Source organism: Anarrhichthys ocellatus, unplaced genomic scaffold (assembly GCF_004355925.1).
Source record: "Anarrhichthys ocellatus isolate YVR2014 unplaced genomic scaffold, GSC_Weel_1.0 scaffold9, whole genome shotgun sequence".
NCBI lineage: Eukaryota > Metazoa > Chordata > Actinopteri > Perciformes > Anarhichadidae > Anarrhichthys > Anarrhichthys ocellatus.
The window spans coordinates 6,338,810-6,362,061 of record NW_022280039.1 but is presented as its reverse complement, the minus strand read 5'-3'; the positions used below and the strand labels follow the sequence as shown (position 1 = coordinate 6,362,061).

Here is a 23,252-nt window from a genome sequence, read left to right as displayed (position 1 = left end):
AGAGAGAGAGAGAGAGAGAGAGAGAGAGAGAGAGAGAGAGAGAGAGAAACGCCGCCTTGTTTTTGAAGCATGCACATATTCTCTGGACATAAGCTCCTCGGGTTCATATTTGCAGAGCGGGACGGATCGGGTGACCACAACGCCTGAAAAGGGAGATGCCACAGCAAAGCGGTGATGGCAGAAGGATGCGTCGATGCGAGCGGTTAATGCAATGCATCCCCTGTAAGATGGACGAGACATATTGGGGCTACGGAACTGGCGACTTATCACGTTGTGGAAGAAAGATGTTCTGCAACTGCCGCGGGCTGTTCTAGAGGATGACTGCTTTCCTCGGCGTCATTTCTCGTAATATGTAGCTCGAGCGACAGCAGAGCGCGTGCAGCTGTTTCTCGGCTCGTGAAGCCTAAAAGCATAAAAGCATCGCTCACCAGCTGGAGCCGAGCGCCGTGTCCGCCAGCGGCAACCTTCCCCACCTTGAGAAGTGAGCGCAGCCTCGTGAGCTGTCCGTGGTGCTGAACGGATCCGTCAGCTCCTCGGGTCTCCACGAGTTGACCTTCTCCTACACGGAGAGGAAAATCCTCCTTCTGCCACACAGAGTAAGGTGGCAAAGCAGGCCACCGCACATGGACAGCTGCTGGGCTTGACTGAGTCAGCCAGACAATATTCTCTTTCATGGCTGTGGCACGCAAAATCAAAACTTTGCTGACCGTCAACATTTTAGTGTTTGTCGGAATTATCCTGTTCTCGGTCTACTGCAGGATCCAAGACCGATCCGAGGAGCTCATCCAGATAGGGCGTATGTCTGACCAGAGGCTGCGAGCCAGGAACGGCAAAGTTTCCAACTTGGTGGACAGGCAGTCTATTCTCCAGCGGCTGGAGAGGCTGGAGGATGTGGTCTACAATCAGTTAAACGGTAGGATACGGCTCGATCATCTTAATATCAAAATCTGCACTTACCAGTCAGGAAGTCATCGTTATAATGAAGGAAATAATGCAAGCCAATCACTTTATAAATTGTGTCTATAGATAGGCGGACCGCGTGCGATGTAGAGCACTTTCGTGTGGTTTGATCGGTGCCAAACTGTCCTTCAGAATACAAAAGGTGCACAGGATGCATGCACTGGGGTGAATTTTCCGTAGACCTGAAGCATGACTCATGCATATTTTTCTGTCAGCCTGTAGCCTCATTCCTTTGATAAGACAGTGAAAAATGAGCTTCAGTTTACACATGAAACACCGTTAAAGTGTTGGTGATAAAGCACTCACCCTGCTTGTCATAAGCGAATGAAGAATAGTGATGTTTTACAATGCAGTACTTGGTATATGTGTTTATATTAGACTTTACTAGGCTGTTACTTTAATGGCAGACTGGATCGCAAAACTCCTAACCCATAATTGACTTGTTGTAAACTTCACATAAACTTATGTTGACGTCTGTAGTTCTGTATTGAATCCCACTCAGAGGGAGTCTGTATCCCAGCAGCAGCTCATTTCATTGGACGCACCAAAACATATCAGATTTAACAAGCTGTCTGAGTTTTGAAGGAGAGTGTAATGTAATGGCTCTATAACGGAATGACAGACCTGTATTTCATTACATGGCCATTAGTCTGAGGGGCAGGTTTGGTCACCTCAGTGGAACAGCAACATTTAAAATCAGTTACATATGACTTACTTATGTCTTACTTACATTGTATTCCTCTGTGGGAAATCCACACAATCACAACTGATGTTCAAGGCATTATTCATACATATTTAAAAAGGCTGACCTGAATACAGTGCATGAGATATTTCAAATCTATAATTCATTGTAATTTATATAGAGACATTAGTGAGAAGCAAACACATGTTGACTTTCTCAAAATTAATCATAAAATCACATCAAGCATCATAGTTCCATGCATTAAATAATACTCACTCAATTACTATATAAATATATGGGGTTTTAAATGAACTCAACATGTGATTATTTATATCATATCAACAAAACATATCAATAGTGTTTAATCTGCCAATTATTTTTTAATTAATCGATTACTCGTTTGGTCAACTAAATGTCAAAGCCCAAGGCCATGTCTTCAAATGTCTTGTTTTGTCCAACCAACAGTCCAAAACCACAAAATACATTATTCACTATATATGACAAGGAGAAGCGGCAAATCATCCCATTTGTGAGCAGAACCAGCCAACATTTCTTCCTTGAAAAATTTCATCAGCTGTCAAAATAGTTACATTTCTGTTGATCAATACTTTTACAACAGCTCCTTTACCAAAAACTACTATTTTCTGATAGATTTCTTTCTACGCATATGTTTAAAGGTTGTATGTCCTGTAAACAACATGGCTAACAAAAATAAAATGTTGGATTGGTTCTCGTGACTATTTTGCAAGTCTAATGAAAAAAAGAAAAACCTTTTCTTGAATTTAGTGTATTTTTTTAACCGCACAGAGCTCACTTTCAGGATGTTGAGGCTGAGGGGGATCATAAATAATATTTTCTCAAAATACGTCAATGCCGGTAGTGTTATATGAGAATGCCACATAAATGCTGTTTCAACTTACAACACAAGCAGGTCTTGATGCATGTGCAGAGGGTTGATCGGCTTCAGTAGCAATGACTCACTGATTGCTACAGTTTAAACCTCCAACCTATTCACTTGACGGTGATGAGGGACATGTTTTAAACTGGTTACTATAAAAGCCAAAACGTCTCGTCCCAAAGGCAAATAAGAAGAAATCAGCATGTTACTCCTCCTCAGCATGGTGCTACTGATTGATTTTTAATCTATCAGTAAAGTCAATTTATATTCACGAGCTTACTGTTCTCCTGGGAAATTGTGACTTTATCATCTGTGTTAAGGCTACCATAGCTCAAGCTGAAGGGATGGCAGTGAAGGATGGGGATTGTAGGAGGATGTGGGTTCTGCTTGTCTTGTTGCATTTCATGCTGGTCACCAGTTGAGGTCGCATATATCTAAATACCCCTTTCATCACAATCCACCCCTGTGAAAGCTGTAAAAACCCTGCATTCAAACATATAAAGAGAAGAAATAGGAAAATGCTTACTTTCTCCATATATTTTCTAACAGGTTGTAATGTTCAAATGATCCAGAAAAAGTGTCCTGACAGTCTGTTTGAAAGTTTGCTCAACAGTCAGTAGTTAAGGAGGTTTCACAGCATTTCACAGCCCCAAAACTATGCGATTGTAGACTGTTTCTGCAGGATCTTGTTATAACGGCCAAGCATCGGCAGCTATTTGACGGTCACTCTGTCACTTTGAGTTATGCTCGGCATCTGGCCATCCAGCCAGCAGGCATTGCCTCTCAAAACATACAATAGATCCTCTCAGTCACTTAGCTTTATATCGAGACAAGGCAACCCCACATGATTTCACTGTTGGACAGAAACACACTGTGTCTGCAAAACTCTTTAAGGACTGAAGGAAAAATAAAGACTTATCTAGCCTACCAACTAAAGTTGCATATGTGATATTACACATATAAATCATCCAAGCTGAAACTGCATATTCATTATGTCAGTTCATCTCATGCCAATGTTGAGTGGGTGGATTTTAAAACAATGAATTTGTAGAGTTTTGTTTTGTTGGTAAAGTGTAATTGGGAATTGACTTTTCCGCCCCTGAGCCATGGCTGAATTGCATCTTCTTCCTCTAAGGCTTGATATACACAGTCAAAGGTGTTGTATTTTTTTTATGTTGGTGAACATCATAACAGCTTCATAAATGATTTTCAAAACTGACTCCATTTGCAGCTCAGTTGAGTCCAAGTAGCTTGGATACACTTTGTAGGTCTTTCACAAGTGGCGAGAGTAACAGTCGATTCTGAGCTGAAGAGAGGAACAAGCAATGAACTCAGTGCAAAACTGGCAGAGTTACCTTTCCAGTTAAAATAGGAATACAAAGGCAATAAAGGCGTCTTGGACCTGTGAGTCTAAACTAATTGAATGCATGCTGTAATGATTCAATCACAAGCCAGGGTGTTACACTGGATTCCAAATTGAACTTCACAAAACAAATAACTGAATTCATAATTTCAACAAATCCAGCTGTTCAATGTGAGCTTGACAAATTCAAATATACAATTCTCTACAGGCACATGTCTCTTTCCACACAATCCAAGCCTGAAACAGAAATAGGAATCAGTTGCAGTTACGCAATTTTTCTTTGACAGCGGCAATGTGTACCCAGGAGTGCACACAGGCTGGAAACGTTCTCTGCCTGTCACAATCCCTCCATGATTTGTCTTGAGCTCTTTAATGGCATACTTAATCATATCCTCATATCCCAGGTCACTGCCCCTTTTTCTAAATCGTGCACAGACCACAAATTGTATTCTGTGGCTGTTGGGAATAACTATGGTGAGGGGAGGACTCAGCGCGCCAATAACTATTACCATGTCCAGCAGCGATATGAAGTAATTGCCCATTCCCTCTGTTGTTTATTGCCTACCAATGGGATGCCACGGGAGCTACAGCAAGGTCCAATTAGATTTGAAGGACATAAACAAGTCACAACATTCCTTTTTTATCGTCGTCTGATGGATGGTCAGATAGACTACCAACAAGAAAACAACGGTCAAGCTTTGTCAGCAGCTCATTCTGCTCAGAAATGAGAAACCTGAGGTTTATCAGAAGCACTGCTCTGCTGTGGTTGCCACTGTCTTTGGGTAATCAGATGAGGGGGTTTTAAGCTTGTTAACAAGCTTATGAAGCAGCGTTTTGACCTTAAGTACTGCATTAAAACCAACAAATATCTCCTCACTCTTACTTACCAGCTGAAGCCCTGTGAGGTTGTCTGGCCTAAATGAACACTACAAATACAATTAGCTGCAATTATTTAAAAAAAGATAGAAATAATTTTTTTGAAGGGTTTGACTGATAAGGATCTTGAAGGTCAGTGTTGATATGGACGTTTTAAGCTGAAATCCAACATTATGATTTGATATTCAAGTAGTGTTCAGAAAACATGATTAAAGAATTAATCCACAGCTCGATATACCTTTCCCTCTCTCCGTTACTGTTGCTACGTCTTTCAAGCCTTCTGTATACGGTACATCAAGCAGCTTATAATAATAATGGTTGCAGATATAGCACTTGAAGTCATTTTTTGAAACGATGGGTCCTTAATTTCCGACAGAGGTAGAGCAAAGCAGGCTTCTTATTGGCAACCCTCAGCTTTGCTGGCTGAAATGACAGGTAGCCGCTACAGATTTGATCATCTGTAGCTAGCTGGGTCGCTAACATTAGCTCCATGAGTTGATTGAAAATGTGTCTCACGCTGACTCTTAATGTTCCACGCTGACTGGGGTTTAGCGAACGGTCATTTGCAAGACTTGGATATGAAAATATAGGCTAGTAAGAAAACATCTAATGAATAAAAAAACTCAGCAATTTATAATTTTCACTCTGATGGTCTTAAGGTCAAAACTTAAATTGAATTAGACTCAGATAAAACCACCTGACCTTCTTTTCATTGCTTATCTTTCTTCTACGATTCTGTCATTTGAAGCAGAAATGCTCTACAAATGTGCTTTTTAAAGAACAACAACACATATTGCTATTAGCGAGTGAACGTGCTACTATTCAGTTCACTCCTGACCAGCGCTGGATGTGTCATTGCTTGAGCTCGGGTGTTGTCCCTCAGCTCACGCATCCTACTCAGGCCGTTGTCATCAGCCATGCATGTCACACCCGGCCTTCTCCCAGTGTGTAGGTGATGATGGGATGGCAGCCTCACAGGCCCAGCTGCAGTACCAGATATGCTTCTTATCTATAATGCCCAATTATGGCAAAGAAACTAACGCTGTTTATATGCTAAGCCTGCTGGAGCAAAGACTTGATGAAAAATGAGAAATGTCACTCCCTCTCTCTCTTCCACGCTGACACAAACGTGACGATCTGACTGTATCTTAATGATACACATCGCGGTGTGCCTATATGTTGTTGTGCGGTGTGTAATGGAGGCGGTTGCAGGGAAGCACGATGAAGCTTGATGAATTGAAATATATTCCAATAACGATATGTAGATGAGGCTCTGGTCGACAAAACAGTTTCATAGTCGGATAAGAATCAATTCTGCTCAGCCTTGAGGAATCATGATAATGAATTCAGCAGCTAACTTGACAATCAGCAGTCAGCCACAGACAATAATGGTAATCTCAGATGGAGCGAGCATTCATCTTATTCACACTGTTGGCCTTGAGTCATGCAATGATTACTTTACCAACATTTAATGATGACATCCGATGATGGAGGGACTTAGAGGTCAGTATGCCAGGCTGGATAATTGATGACGTAAATGGATTTCCATTGCCTTCCTGGACTTTGATTGTTTATCCATCTTCTTTTGAGAATTTTCACAAAATGGAACAGAATTGTTTGGGACGACCGGTACTAAGGATGTAACCAAAATACAAATACATTATTCAGAGTTGAACAGATAACACACACACTGAACAGATGCAAACGGCGTTAGAATTGATGCAGTAATATTTGTTTCTCCTTAGAAATTAAAGGTGCTCCTTATAACTGGATCTTGCCTCATTGCCTTTGGTTTCAGACTTTACCAGAAACTGCTGGCAGCATGACTTTACATGGTGCAGATTTGCCGGAAATTTAAATGAATACAGGCAATAAGTTTGATGTTCAACTATTAGGTTAGTCCATAATAATCATTTTAACCACTTTCCTTCCGTGTTGAATGATAAAGCTTGACTAATGTTGCACAGGTGTTATTTACACCTCATGACGCACTATTTAACCCTGGCACATTGGAAAACTTTGCACGACTTCACAGCGTACAGAATACTGATGAACTGTAGACCATCTAAAAGTGCATGCAAATGGCGAGCCCCTTTGTTCGGTAGCTCGTTTTTTTCTTTAAAAATGTATATTGTCTTGACCTTCTCCCATTGCATGCACACCTTGATTATTTTTTTAAAGAGACAATATGGCACATTTAGTTATAATGGCATGTTTTATAGCACTCTTTTATTAGCAGAAGATGATTCCCAACAACAGAATTTAAATATTTTGTGTAAAATGAACAGATACAGATAGCAGCTCTATATTTGCTGTGCTTGCACTGTCATGCCAGCTCTCATAGGGATTGGTGTAGATTTTGCAAGGATAACAATCCATTGTTTGCAGATGAATTAGGGGGTCTAGTGCCACCAATTTCCAAATCAGAGTTGTTATCCTCCTGACATCCCTGCTGCTATTATGAGTGTCAGCGCTACAGTAGAATTAATTCAGCTCTTCTCCCAGCTCTCAATATTTCATAGATTTGTTTTGGCCTTTGAAAGCTTTAAGCCTCTCTAGATCGAGTTATTTTCCTCTTCTTGAAGAGATCACGGAATTCCCCACCCTCCCGTCACCATCAATATTTAGAACCCCGCTGCATCACTTTGGACACGCATAAATCCACTCTTGCTCTTAAATCATTCATTAAAAATGGGTTCGTCTTTGAATTTGAGGCCCTGTCTTGTAAAGGCCAAATCAGACACATTGTGAAGGTTGCTGTATGATTTATAGCTGTTATGGGTTTCAAGTATCATGTCAGGGGAATTTGGACAAATGGATTGTGAGGAACGAGCACAGAGACAGATGTACACTCAGACGATGAGATTCAAATTGGCGCCTGACAATACAAGGAACCTCATCCTGCTCGGCTGGAAGAAGCAGATGTTGTAACTGCCTCCTTGTGGGATGATGAAAGTGCTAAGGTGCTCACATCGGGAAAAGTGAACGAGAGAATACATCAGAGAAAATACATGGGCTTTTTAAAGCTGTGTAGTCAAATACTACACATATGATAATTGTTTTTACGTTATAAATTCAACATTCATTGTGTATTTGCATTTGTAGCTATCTTTGTCACAGCAGTACAGTGAGCAGCGTGGGCCTTTAGTCATTGTCATCCTTTTCTGACCAGAACACAACAGCCCACTTGCTGGATGCTTTTATTTAAAGTGCCTTACAGGTTCATGTGTACGTACATTTTTAACTCGTGCTGTCGCCTTGGGAATAGAGCTCTTAATCCACAGTGTTAAGCTCTGCCCACAGAAATAAACGGTCCAATTTTTCCTTTAAAGAAATGTTTTAAAAGCTTCTATTTTTGTTTGTAAGCAACCCATTTTTGGAAATAAATGTTGCTGTGTAAAAGAAGCATACATTTATGCGTATTCAATTTATTACTCTCTTTCTTCCAAACACATCTCACAACATGAAAAGATCAAATGGATAAAACATAAAAGGTAAATCAGAGCAAGGCTTCGTCATTTAACTGCCTCAAATAAGCCACCAGGCCTCATCAAAACAGGTCAGCAGCTACATAACAACAGAGCCCTGTAAAAGATTTACAAAAGTTTGCAGTTACGCTAAAAACAGCATAAATTTGCTGCAATACTGTTTAAACGTTACAAATGCAAACCTTCCATCGTGAGATTGACTCTGCAGAATCTTTGAATTCACGGTGTCGTGTTACAGACAGTGGATCAGATTTTCAGGCCTCTCATCTCATGGTGGAAGGCAGGGGGAAGTAAAATGATGCAGGGACGAGAAAACAAAGCTGGCAGGCATTGTCCTGCTTCCAAGACTCATGCTTAGACAGAGAGGCCCTCCAGACTCGAGTCTCCAGTTCTGGAGGGCATCTGTGTTATTGTGTGACATGGGCCGCTATGCCAGATGGCTAGTCCGTGACGTGAACCCCACCCATGCTTGTCAAAATGCCACCACATTGGCTGGTGCAGGACATGCTCAATCCCTCTCCTGGGAGAAGCCAGTTTGCAACCATTCAGCTCCAATTACAAATCTTCAGCAGCACCCGAGGATTTGAGGCCATCCAAATATGGTGATTACTCCGCAGTTCCTAGAGGGTTGAAGCGGAGAGCTGAGCACTTCATTGGTATGCACTGTTTACTTACTGTCTGTGTGTCCATCTGTTGATATGGAGAACAGACGCAGCTCGATTTTTCTGTGGAGGCCACACCGGAAGCTTGGCACACATAACAATTATCTGACATTATCCTGCAGTTTCATGGAATTTTAAATATTCAAACAATAGTCCGGCCTTTCAAGGAGCTGGTAGAACCAATACGAAACAGCAACCAGTAAATAAACACATTGATAAATAAGGGAGGAGGATATTGCATTATTGTATTATTCAAAGGGGATGGTCCAAACCAAACAATAAGAAGAAGAAGAGGGTCTGTCTTTAAAAGAACAAATATCAGGTTCAGTCCCTCTCCCCATCATAATCATTTCTATAGAGTCCCTGAATCTGGGAAGCGGCTTTTTTCCATCAGCCAAGACTTCGTTTTGACACTGTACCGCACCATTTTTCTCCTTCTCGGTTTAAAAATGTCACTGTCACGGTACCACAGCGACATTCTGTTAAATCACAGTCATGAGTCATTTTAATGAGAGCAGAGGGGTATTTTAAGTCTGACACATTAAATCCAGTGCTGAATTTAGTTGTGTGAGACCAAAGAAGCCTAACATGATAGGGCTGGCAGAGGACTGGCTCAAATTCACCATTAAAGCACACAGATACTGTATGCAATCTAGCCTTTCTTCAGGGATTCTTTTTGGGATAAAAGGACCTGCATGGCAAAAGCACTGTATGAATTATAACCACTTCACAGATGTGGTGTTGCTACACACTTTGTCTATGCTTTTATGATTAGCAATATGGAGCAATTAGGGGCCTTGTGTTAAACTAATGGTCTCTGTAGAACTAGTTAAGTTAAAATCACAACATTTTACATTTGATATGTTTCAGTTATCTATATCCTAGATCAGAAAAAAAGTTAATTGATAAATAAATAATACCTGAAGGAAAACAGAGCAGTTTTAGGTCCTTTCAACATTGTAAGTGATATCTTGACAGCACCATATCACATTATGTCAATCAACACTATGAAAATGAACACTGGTTTTCTGGTTGAAAGTCATGTTGGTTTGATTTATACATTCACCTTCCATCACACTATGTGTGGGTATTTTCAGTCTTCATACTAGCTCATCACTTCCGGAGCATTTCTCAGCTTAGTAGCTAAGTAGCATAACTTAGGAAGATGGACATATTTGCAAGTTTGATCATTTGATAATTGTAAACTTCCAATATCTTCTCACCTTTCTCTGTTCTGTGTGTGTGTCTGTGTCTGCCTCTACACATGAGCATGCACATCCGTATGACTGTCTCTCTGCTGTGTCATTTTCTTGGTAGGTTTGGCGAAGCCCATGGGGCTAGTTGAGGGACCCGGAGGCCTTGGCCAGGGGGGAGCTGCTGCCACTCTGGGAGAGGACAGTCATGATGTGGAGGGGAAATATGAGGAGTACGGCTACAACGCTCAGCTCAGTGACCGTATCTCCCTGGACAGGAGCATCCCAGACTACAGGCCTAAAAAGTATGTCCACCTTCTGTCTTTCTCATTTTCTGTCATGTACATTCTCTACAACTACACTTCTGTTGTTTGGCATTCATTTCACAATGGTCGGCATTAATGTTGTTAGCAGGTGACGTCAGCATTTTCAGTGGCTGAAATTGTTTGTGACCCCTGCTGTGTTCGATCGAGCAGCCTTTGGGCTCCAGTATCTCAGATGAAATGTGCGTTTCTATATTCACTTCTCTGCCCCCTCATTCGGGAGATTCTCGGGGGAGTGCTACAACCTGCAGGTTGTTGGCCTGCTAGCAAGCTAATGTGCTAGCACAGCTCCAGTGTTATCCTTTTGCCCACACTGGCTGTTGTTATGACTTATACAAGAAGATACATTTCAGTAAGAATATATTTCGGAAAACGAGGTTGTCTTTTTCCTACAAAGGCCATACATCATTTTTTCCTTTGCTGAGTTTAACTAAATTTTCTAGAACAGTTGTGTAACGGGTCCTTGTCTTAAAATCCTCTTAACCTCGCAAGACAAGCAAGCGAACAAGGCTTCCAAAAAGTAGCCTATTGTAATGACACCTTCAGCTGTCTCCTGCTGTCACATGACAGTGTGCCTCCCCACTGCAAAAGCCATCCTCACTTCCTGCTTGATACATTTCATCTTCTTATTGCCTGACTCCACTTAATCCTTCCTTGTCTCTTCTGTCAATGCAGTACAGTCAGTTTAGCCACAGAGCATCTTAAGGCCTCTGCCATGGGGAGTTACACAATAGAAAAGGACTTTTGTCACGCCTAATCCCTACATGAAAGGACATGGGGAAGATGATGGATATAGTTGAAGAGCTGTGTTGTAATGTTGCAATAAAAGGAATTGTAAATTAGTAAAAAAAAATTACGAAAGAGACTGAGTGGACACCCAGCAAGCAGCCTAAATGGTCCTTTTTAAAATACATTTTGTATTTAGACAGTGAACTACAGCTGTGATTCTGAGTGCTGCAGGAGATGGATTGGGCAGTGTGTGTGTGTGTGTGTGTGTGTGTGTGTGTGTGTGTGTGGGGTGGGGGGCGGGGGATCAGGGCTGCCAGTGGCGTTCATATCACACAGTGTCAAAGAACAATGGCGACAGGCGGACACACTGAGCGGAAATCTGACGGCCAAGAGAGGTTTCTGAGGGCTTTAGCAGGGATAACAATTCATTTCATCCATGCTGCTTTGTTCCCAGCTCTTTTCACGCCCAGAAAAATTAGACAAGAGTGGAACGGGGAGGAGGGGCCAAGCTAAAAGGAGTTTGCTAATTAATATAGACAGCTGAGAGTGCCTCTGGAATGGAGGGGTTTTAGGAAATTCCTTTTTTTTTAATCAGCTTGTTCAACAAAAAATCAAAGATAAAAGGGAAGTGAGTGTTGGGGGTTTGCTGAGGTGTTTCCGGTTTGAAATAGGGACTGACTGTGTGTTTGAGTATGGATTTAGTACTCGTTTCACGGGTTGTGAAACCATTCTGCGGGCTTGTCATCATACAGTACACTTCTTGATCTGTGTCTCTGTGTCCAGAATATTTTTTGTACCCATATAAAAAAGCACATAGTCATAACGCTAACAAAACATGTTGTGTCAAACACGGTAAAGCTTCAGTCCATGACAGCTATTCAATAGGTACACTCGATGATAAAGACTTCGTACATTTGTTGTCTGGCTCAATGGAAATCAATACAGTGCAATGTGAAAACACAGTTCTCTTTGCCTTTTCTGGTTACATCACCACAGCAGTACTTTAAAGAGAAACATCAAAGAAAAATGGATTTATGTGCAGCCAGACCAATACTGTTACTGCTAGCATTGTTGTGGCACTAGTGAGGACTTTTAGGGTGCTGTCACACCTACAGTAACCTGTTTGGTTCAGTTTGAAGCAGTTCTCTGCCTCATGCAGTATGAAAAGCTGCTCCGTATTTCTGATTTGTAATTCTGCATCTGTAAGTATGTCCTGCAGGCAAAAGGTGACTGCAGCACTGCTGAAGTGAGGTTAACAGTAGGAACCAGTCACCTCCTGTCTAATGGGCTTTTAATTGAACAAGAGTCATTAAGCAGAGGACTTTGATGACTACAGGGAAGCAAAGTCCATCACCATGGCCCATGACTGAACGAGCCACACATTCTCAAGTCTCTCTCTTTTCAAACCTGCCAGTCTGCAGTAAAACCAATTCATAATATTACAGATGCAATTGTCTCTCGGACAAAAAAAACTGTAATCCTCTTTCACCGCCCGCCCGCCCACCTGCATTTCTCTCTTTTGCCCTTCACTTCTGCATGTGACGTTCTTAACTGAGATACCAAGGAACTTAAGTAGGCTCTATATGATGGTGACTCTGAGCCTGCCATTCATTGTCCTTGGGAGGCTTACGTATGACAGCATCTCATTGGGCTGTGGAGAGAAAAATAGTAAAGGGCATGCAAGCTAGAAAGATTACTGATGCCCACAAGATAAACAAAAAGATGTTAAATGTAACTTGTGTCACTGATATGCTATTCAAGGCATTCAACCTGCTTTTTACTCTCCAGTTTTCCTCCTGCAGGGGAATTCATATTCAATGACTTCAAATCACACCTGTATCTCTATTGTCACGCTGTCGAAAATTGTATTTATATTTTGTCGAAATAGTTAAACCCAAAGACCAAGGACCCTTAGTTTTGTGTTTGTCTGCCTGTGGGAGGCTGACAACCAGAGAGGGAGGCTGAAGAAACAGGCTTACCTCATCTCTTTAGCGTCTGATACTGCAGAATGGGATCGTAAGGTCTCCACGGTGCAGGAGCTCCTGCAGCAAATTGTTGCTCTTTCCAGCGCCACAGTTTATCTCCTGGATGGGGAGGGTGGAGGGTAGAGAAATGACAAGGCAAACGATTATCTTTCCGAGAGGGATGCTCATGGATTGGAAAGTTGCTATGGTTGTTGCCTGCACTGCGCGGGTTACAGGAGGTTAATGTGAAATTTCACAGCAAATAAGAGCCGCCAGTGGGGAAAAAGTCAGAGGGAGCACTGATCCACCCGGCTGGTGGAGGAGGAGAAGGGGGAGGTGTGATTGGAATACATCTTAATCTGGCGCGCTGTTTCTGTCAAAGCTTGTTCCGGGTCAAATTATGAGCGCTGGCCAGTGAGCTCAGTCCCATTACAAACAGATGAGTCGATCGCTCATCCTGTTACGGCTTTACAAGGCTTCCCCGCTAGTGCAGACAGGTACAAATTTAAGCCTGAGCGATGCCCTAAATTGGATCCAGTAACTAGGGCAATGGAACTAGAATATGACTTTATGATCTCAACACTCAAATCCAGCCTCACTCCACATCTCAACTAGAAGCGATGTGGCTGCCTTTCCGCTTCTGACAATTTCGAGAAATTATTGAGGTAATATTCATTAAACGCAGCCTCTCCACTAGTCGTATAACAGAAAAGGAGTGAAATATACGTTACTTTGTTTTGCACAGTTGCCATGTTGTGGCTGTGTAAAGGAGTGCCGCGGTGCAAAAAAAAATCTCCCCTCAAACTCACTGCCAGATTTGTCTTTGTATTTATAGACCTGGCAAAGCTGATTGAGAGAGGCAATAGAGAAAGCTATGAAAGGGAACAAAGGAGTTGGTGAGGGAGAGCAGAAATGCACAGGGAAGGACTGAAATGATACAGTGGAGGGGTTATCAATCAAAGCACTTGTGCACTTACTCTTACGAATAGAGCACGAGAGCAGGGCTTAAAGTATAGATAGACGTACGCAACGTGCTCCATCATAAACACTCTCTGTGGTTTAGTTTTCCTTTTATTACCTCTTCTGTCAAATACATGTGGACTGTGGTAATGGAAGTGATTGATAACAGTGCATGAAATTAAACTTTCCCAATCCAGAACAGCAAGCCCGAGCCTACTTGCACAGTGAGACTATAGGCAGTGGATTGTCATTCCTATGCATGAATCAGTGCCAGTATTAAGTTATTAAGTAGCCACGTAAGAAAATAAAAAGGATCAAGAAGTAAAGTAAAGCCCAAAAGGAAAGTAAAAAGTATTTTATGCTAATATGCAAAGCACTTACTATATAATTTCCCAAGTAAATAAGATGCCATCTGTTGTGTCTTTCTACATAATTGCTAGTTCCTCTCTTGCCAAATCTCATTGTTGAAAGGTGAGAACTTGCTAACACATGCCCGCCACACACACAAACACACACACACAAATACTCACACAAATCAGCGGCTGTGGAGGACGAGGAGGGTTCCAATGGGTGGAGAGAAGAGGATGTAACTTTAGCATCATGCTGGGATCCATCTGCTGTGTGGCCGTCCCCCTGCGGCCTGACCCCGTGGATGCTGCTGACTCAGGCTGACATCGCAGTTCACCGAGGCATCGGTGCGCCGAGCACCAGTAGAGTTCAGATGGCTCACAGCGAGGGTGGAAGAGCAGGGGTCATGCTGTCTTTGAATGAAACATGTTCAAGGTAGCAGAATTTTGACTTTGATACCAACACTACCAAGTTTTATATCTAAAAATACGACCACACAGTGAACAAGGAAAAACATCAGCAGTGTCATAACCGGTTACATTTGGACAAAGATGAGGTTTTAATTGTATGTGCTTCAGTATGCACAAACAGCACAGTATAACATCGGACCAGTGATTGTATGCAGCACCACAATTTCATTTGGGCGTTTATGTGTTTGCTGTATCTTATTAGTTCATATTATGGATCTCTTCCCTGGCCAAGTGCAGATTTTCAAGACCGAATTTCAGCCTCACTCGTTGCCTCTATCACATCTAATAATCTGTGATAGCACGTGAGACTGATACGCTCTGTCAAATCAATGTATTGTCTCAATAATATTTCTCGAGTGTATGGTATTTCACCTGGCAAATGCAATATGTCGCTGTCTTTAACTGCCTGTCGGGAATGTTTGGCAAACGACTTCAACAGCTCAATAGGATTTACTGAAGCTAAACAAAACACAGAATTGTTTACACTTTATAGTTGATTCATGTCGATTTTATATTGTAATAAGGAACGATATTACATTCATTACAGCCAAAATCTCTTGTAAATAATTCAACCACAACAATTACAATAGCCACCTCATTATCCCTACATAATGAGACAGCACTGCTGAATAAGACATGTGAAAACATGGAGAAACAAAGGCAGAAGCGAGTGAAATGCGTTTGTCAGCTGTTGCGTTTGGAGCCTTATTTTTGCGGCGCGACAAGATTCACAAGCTGTTGACTGTGTGTGTGTGTGCGTGTGTTCACAGTTGCCATAGGAATCAGCTAAGTGCTTCCGTCCAGTCAACACTGTTATTTCTGACTTCAAAGCCACAGTATGCCTGTGAGAAAATACTGTATTTTTCTGGAGGTGACAGACTTGAGATTATAAGCGAAGAAGAGTAACAGGGTTGCTGTTGTGTGAGAAGAAGACACAGAACAAGTGAATGTTACGAACATTCATTTGCATGGTGTAGTGTACAGTACATTTTTATTAATTGCAGTAGTGTAAGTGTTCACTGATGTTCAAAATAGGTTTCCATAGAGTCAATGTACTGTGTGAGATTATGACGTTGAGGAATGACGGGTGGTGAGGTAGCTAACAGGTTAAGAGATGGAAGATTGACCACATTTAAAAGGATTCTTCATGTTGCTTCAGTCACCCAGTTTTGCGTTTTTACCCTGGTTTTGATCATATTTGGGCTCATGTTTGCATGTCACATAAAGAAACTTGGTTATTCACCTCCCTGTATAGATGAGTCTGACATTATCCCGGCTTCTGATTATCTGTGTCAGTAGAGGCATGTGATTACCTTCTCCACATCCAGCAGTTGAGGATGAACCCAGTTTAGCTGCCTGAAGTCTGCTGCATTTACCACTCAGACAGGATTTGGCTTCTCTATGTGACCATCAGTAATGCAAGACGATGCAGTCTATCACTGACATTGCCAAAGGAGCACTTTATTTAAACTTGTATATCATCATTACATCAATTAGCATTGTTTGTTTCAAGGGGAGGAAGTGTTGGTCTGTGCCCCTCAGGATGAATTGTAATCACTTTAGTGATCCTCTCACCTTCAATCTAGAGCCATCATCACGTAACAGCATTTACATTTCTCCAATACTTTGGAATATGAATACAAAATGAATGACAATACCATCAGCCTCAGCTGTACTTTGTGCTTAGTGCAAATTAGCAAATCTTAGAATGCTAACATGTTAAAATAAAACGGTGAACATGTTAAACATTATGCTATGCATTGTGAGATTGTTAGCATGTCGAAGAAAACGGGTTTCTATAAGAGAACTCCAGTCAGTATATTCAGGTTTCTCAAAAGCAGGATGAGAGTATGGCAGCTATACTGTAGCAGTAGTCACAGTACAGTGTAGAGAATCCAGGTCGGGGAGCTGCAGCTTCACCATCAAACGGATGTACGGCTTTAAGTGATATCTTAGAAGAGAGCTATTTTTTGCCTTGTTGGTTTGGTTCACTGAGAAAAAAAGTTATCCAGGATACGTCCGTTTATTTTTGGACAGACATAAGAGGCTGTATGCACCATGTGGATACACTGTGAATGTGAAATTGAACATTTAATTCAATTTTATGACAAGTGAAAATGCCTGCTGTGAGAAAGATTTGTACGGTTGTTGTCATCGTGGGTTCTGGGCAAACAGAGGTGTTTGAGGTGGCTCCAGCAGTCCTTGAAGAGGTATCCGAGGGCCTTGATGGCATTCTTTGGGGCCATAAATGCTTTTTTTAAGGAGGTTTCAGGGACTTTTTCGGCAGCTCCCAAGTGTCCCAGCTAGGTTGTGAATATCTTAATTTCACTTTTCTTTTACACATTGTCTATTATGAAGCTTGTGTCGTAATTACACCCCATTATTCTTTTAATTAATATAATGAATTAGCTATTTCTTATGACTGAGTTTTTTAATTGGATAATTGTTCTGCTAAACACATTGCTTTTACGTTCATATTTTTTTGTATAGAAGATCCGCTGGTCTTTATAAACCCAAATAGGTCTTGCAGAGAGAAAATATTGATAATACACTCAGATATGAAAGTCATATAAAACGCACACCAAGAAAAAGAAAAAAGAAAGCCGTACATGTTTCTCTCAGTGAGTGATATGCAAACAAAGTCCAGGTTGTTTTAGCACTGGCTAATAACTTTGAATGTATTTTAACAGGTGTAAGCAGTTGACGTACCCAGAGGACCTTCCTCAGATCTCCGTGGTCTTCATCTTCGTGAACGAGGCACTGTCGGTGATCCTGCGCTCCGTCCACAGTGTTGTCAACCACACACCAGCACATGTGCTCAAGGAGATCATCCTGGTGGATGACAACAGTGACAGTGGTAAGACATTTGGTGAACCTCAGATTTTTTTCACCCAATTTAATAAAGCTGTCACTTAAAAAAATGACCAAGTAATATGTAACAAGTCTTTAAACCATGGTGTCCTACTGTATGTGCTCTGCAAGACATTAATTGATGTTAGTCACTGAGATCTTGTCAGTTGCTGTGGTTTGATCCAATATCTTTCTGATCGTTCCCTTTTTGCATCACATTTAGTTGTTCCTCATTTACATCTGTTTCCTCTCAAACTTAAAATCATGAAATCTGTAGAACCTGCAGTTTGTCATTGTCTAATACTGTAGGTTTGCTTATTCAGTTGAGACAGTCACCCTATTCATCATGTCTTGTCATCCCTGGTGGGAACGCAAACTTAAGGCGTCATACACATCTGAGTTAGTGTGATGTTTTTGGACTCCTGCCAGAGTAGTCAGTCTTCTAATGCTACGGGTTCTTATGTGTGTTGGTGTGTGTGTCAGAGACAGTTTTCTGTGTGTTTGGTTTTGTGAGTAACAGTTGAAGGGATAGAGAACCCCTGAGGGTGGACTCTTGCACACCGGGTTTTAAAATAGCTTTAAAATAAAGGGGGGGGAAAGAGAAGGGATGGGATTTGTCTCGTCCTTTGCTTACTACTGTCTCCATGGCAATGTGGGCAAATGCTTCAGTTGCCTCCACACCATGACGCCCACAGCAGCTGACGATGCTCGGCTCCACATCCCAAAAGCTTTTCCGTTTGGAGAGGGAGGGACAATGAACTAGATTCCAGACGACACTTGGCCCTCCTTCACTTGGCACAGAGTAACAGGCCTGCCTCCCTCAGGCTGGCAGTGGAAAAGGGCGCATGAATAACATACTGAAAGAAGGCCGAGCAGGAGTCAACACTGGCACATCTCCGCTCCCCGCTGAGGCTCTAACTGCCTACAATTAAACAGGCAGTCGTTAAAAGTCAATGAACAGATAGAAATGGAAGTGGACCCCTCCTCTCGTTATGTCAGCCTACCCCACGCATTTTCACTCTCGCAAAGGTTTTCCTGAAATAGATTTTTGAAGGACAACCCTATTTTTACTATAAAGACTGCAACTTTTTCTGACAGTATTTAAATGTATTACATTTCACCTCTACTCCCTCCTGTGAAATGTTATTATTGCAAGGGTTTCAAAGAAACAGCATTTAGACTCTCACGATAACAAAGACTTTGGAGTAACTCCACGATAACTCTTTATTTATCAGCAGAAACTCTGGAATACTTTAAAGCAGTTATAATTAATATATTTATAGTAGGAAAATATTAAATGACTGTGTTATGTAGGGCTGTAATGATGCATCAATATGGAATGATGCAATTTATTAAATGATCAACAACCCAATACCATCGATACAAAGTGAAAACATCTTTAAGATAAAAAAATAAAAAAACATGACATGTCTGTGTCACAATTTCCCTCCAAGCGCACCTCCTTCCTAAACATTCAAATAGTTAATCATGAAAACCATTAAACAGCAGAAGGTTTTTTGTTTTCTTTTAAATGTAGCTGTCCAAATAATCGACATACTATTGTAAGAGAACAACAACATTTAAGTTTGATTGCAAGTTTGTCCTGTATTAAATGGATTTGATGACGAGTACACCTTTGTCAGCAAATTACATGACTGGCTGATATCCGGATATTTAAACCGCAAAGTTGCCAACTCATTCCTGCTAATTAATCCCTAGAGAGTCAACTAATTTACCACAATAATACCTCAGGCATGACAACTCATCAGAGCTGTTAGAATAAAGTTGTCTCCAGCCAGAGCAAGAAACAAATTGAAACTGATGTACAAGCGCTCTCCATAACAGCAGAGAACAAAACAGAAAGCTAAACTCATGGCCTTAGTAACCTTTGCTTTAAAGCATCGCAGACTGACGTTTAACATTAGTGTGCTGTGTGCAGTTCACTGACATCCCGTTACACGACTACAAGGTGTTGATATTTTCAGTGTCCACGTGCATCTTTAATACGAGGTCAACTTCAGGTCACTGCCTGCAAACCGACACAGCGGCTCTCACTGTATGTTTACCAACAGTGACGATGATTCGTGCAGAAGTGTGAGCTGTGTCTTGGGAGCCGCTCTGCTGTGACATTAGACAATTAATATGCAGGCTGGTGTGCTTGACCTTTTCCGGATGGCTCTGTCTGTCCCCTCTCATTTAAACAAGGCTCAGTGAGATGAGTGGAGGTACAGCCACACTCGCTCCTAGCATAATAAATTAAGCACCGGAAGCATGTTTGCCTTGCGGCTGAAAGGTTTATTCACAGCACCGGTCTAAACTAAACTCACATTCCAAGTGATGAGCTTTGGCTATGTGTGTGTAATAGGCAGGACGACTCCAATCCATTGTTGTTCGCCATGTTAGCAGCATAACAGCGAGGAAAGGCTTAATGAGCCTTATAGGATTCAATTCCAGCAAATACCACCATCATATTGATAACTTAATGATTCATATAATGAAAACAGGATTTAAACTGAGGACCAGTTGAGTACAGCTTGTAGTATTAAGTTCAAGTGGAGCTGAATTACTTTCAACATTGCATTCATTAAATCTGATTAAAAAATGGAGGATTTGTAAATTAACACACAACTGAATATTTGACTCATTTAGACACTTGCAAGAAATTATTTTGAAAAAGGCACTATTTAATTCCTATATAATGACCTTAAATCGGTCCAAATTAGCTCAGTTCTTTGACTTTACGTTTCGTTAAACACCTGTTTGACTCTACCGTTGCAAAAAACTATTAACGGGAAAGAGTTTTTTCTTAGTTGTACTCTAACTGAGACATTCAATCACATATCTCTGTAAAACTTCACATACTGCATTCAGTCACTTGCATTAAGACAGTATCGCATAGACGCAGATTGTTGCATCTATAGAGCAGGTAATGCAATCACCTAGCATTATGATAAAAAACAACGAGGAGAGGCGATGTAAAGAAAGAGAGCAGAGAAAAGTTGTTTTCATAATTTATCTGTCAGTGATTCTGAGAAAAAACAAGCACGATGTTGCCAGGGCAGAGTTTTGAATGAAGTGAATGTGACAATTTTAAAGGTGGAGAATGCAAAAAAAGATGAACCAAGTTACCATTGTGGCGTTTCTGTGACAGGTGGATAACCTCCAAATTGCTGACATGCTGCTGCACAGATTATTTCCACAATGCAGAGGCCTACTGCCAACATGTTCCCCACTTACAGTGAAGGGCTTATACTGTCACACTGCATTTAGATGTTACCCCAGGATGAGGAGTATCATATTACTTTTGGCTGCAACGTTTTTGAATATTTAATGAACATCACATTACTTGTGGTGATTCAGTTCACTAACTTCACTAGTCTGCTTGTGATCGATCAAAGTGATCAATTTCAGACCTGTTTCTGTATCGGTGTCTGATACAAAGTCCATTAATCTGCTGTTCGAATAATATGGTCTGTGGTTTGTGTAGCCAGAGACCAGACCTTTGTAAACACGCAAAGAAACTCAACTGATGCCTGTTCTGAGGCTTTCTGGATCGGAAACAGACATCCTGTGGCTTATTTTGAAAACAGCTGTACCTGTATTTAGTGAGCACAAACGAGGCAGTATGTGGAAGGATATAATTCAGGCTTTGCAGCATGTAAGTGAACTCTAAGGCTTTGCCCCAGTTTAAAAAATCAAAAGCAGGTTCAATAACTCTCTACCATCTATCCTTAACACAGCGGCTTCCATAATCTCCCATGTCACCAAAGGAATCCATGGTGCTCCTTGCGCAGTCCACTATGCATTCATTTTAAATTCATAGTATGATGGATAGTTATTTATCCCCAGATATGTTTCACTGCTACTCTACTTTCAAATGTATTCCCTGTTCCATAACTCTCCTCCCATGAACGCAGTCTAATGTTTTATTTGCTAGGATCAGGGGGAGGCCCATAACTTTTCTCCTTCCCAGCACAGCCAAGTAATTATTACACTGTAATAGCTTTTATCATATTGTAGCTGCAGAGCAGGCCGATGATGAAGGAGACCCAATGCACAGGTTAGACATATTCAACAGTGCAAACATAACCAAACTGCAAAGGTCTCTGGACCTTCAAAGAGGAGCAATGTAGCTTCCAACAGTGACTGATCCAAATGGGAATGCAATAAAGATGAACCTCATTATTCCTAAATGGGCTTACGTGACATTAGTACTAAATGCTAACAGCAAGCTCATTTGCACCCACTGCTCTGAGACGCTTTATAGCAAAGATGAAATTGGAAAGGTTGTCTCAGTTCGTGCATATGAAATGCACTAAAATCATCCCCAATTAGACTGTAGTCCAAGTAGTTACCTAAACCTTACTAAAAGTACCAATAAGTAAAATTACAGAAAATGTGCACAATGTACTTAGAGTAGCAAAAGAAGATTAAATCTGTAAAGTGAATAGCTACTTTGCTGAAATATAGAGGAGTAAAAGCATAATAAGTATAGTACTTAAGTAAATGTACATAGTTGCTCTCCACCAATGATATTAGACATCTACATAGAGGCAGACAAATCACACCGACAGAGAGAGAGACAGAAATTCAGAGAACATGGAAATTCCACACAGAAATGCTGGAGATCAAATCTATACGTGCTTACAGCCACACACAGTGCTAACCACTGAGCCGACCTGCTGGACATTTGTTCATGTTAAACTCAACAGTATTATTGAAATTTAAAAAAAAAGAAATCCACAGACAGAGACAGTCAGAAACAGAGAGTTTCCATGAATGGCTGCTTTAATTTGGTGTCAAATGCTAACGGCGGTTTGCTTCAAGGGTCACCGCTTCTAAATCCACACTCTCTCCCTGCAGTAGCCACCGCTATAGCCCATAGACCATCAATTTAAAAAAGACTCCTGACAATCCATCCACTCACTGCGTCTCCGCAGTCACACAGACAGAGGATTAGTCTGCCATTTCTCTACTTTCACCGGCTGATTTATGTTGCGAGTCACAGTCACAAGCTAGGTGCGGATGCTGTTCAGAGCCAGTGTGCCACAAGCGTCCTTATTAATCTCTCCCTCGGAAAGTGGAACGCTCAGCATTAACCCAGAGGAGAAGCTCAAACAGCCATCTATCCTCCAATGAAAACACAGACAGCAATTTGTGCAACTGGCTGTTTATCCGGAAAACTTTTTCCAGCGATGACAGCCAAACTTGTCTGTGAGGGAAGAGGAGGAGAGACGTTATAATCCATCTGGAATAAAGATGTCATTGGTGGAATGCATTAGACAGTCACTCTGTACAGCAACCTCTATAGTGAATATTGTCTCAGTTGGAACAAATTAATTTTCACAACTATTGCTAAATTAAGTAGCATATGCCACTTGGTGTAAATAGCAAGTAGTAACCAGGATAAATAGCTGGTGTAAATAGTCAAATAGCTTGTGACTATTCTTACCCAGGTGCCAATACACACTCAATGATAGGCATTA

General features: G+C 41.3%; 1 protein-coding gene across 1 annotated transcript in view; it reads left to right on the top strand.

Moving 5' to 3' along the window:
* The first annotated feature begins 17 nt into the window (after nucleotides 1–17).
* The window catches only part of galnt9 (polypeptide N-acetylgalactosaminyltransferase 9), a 72,159-nt gene continuing 48,924 nt past the window's right edge, over nucleotides 18–23,252 (top strand). Inside the window, exons 1-3 of the mRNA XM_031848857.1 lie at nucleotides 18–913; nucleotides 10,247–10,427; nucleotides 17,607–17,773. Coding sequence (XP_031704717.1) covers nucleotides 673–913; nucleotides 10,247–10,427; nucleotides 17,607–17,773 — 589 coding nt within the window. The 5' untranslated portion in view covers nucleotides 18–672. The remainder of the gene's footprint in view (nucleotides 914–10,246; nucleotides 10,428–17,606; nucleotides 17,774–23,252) is intronic.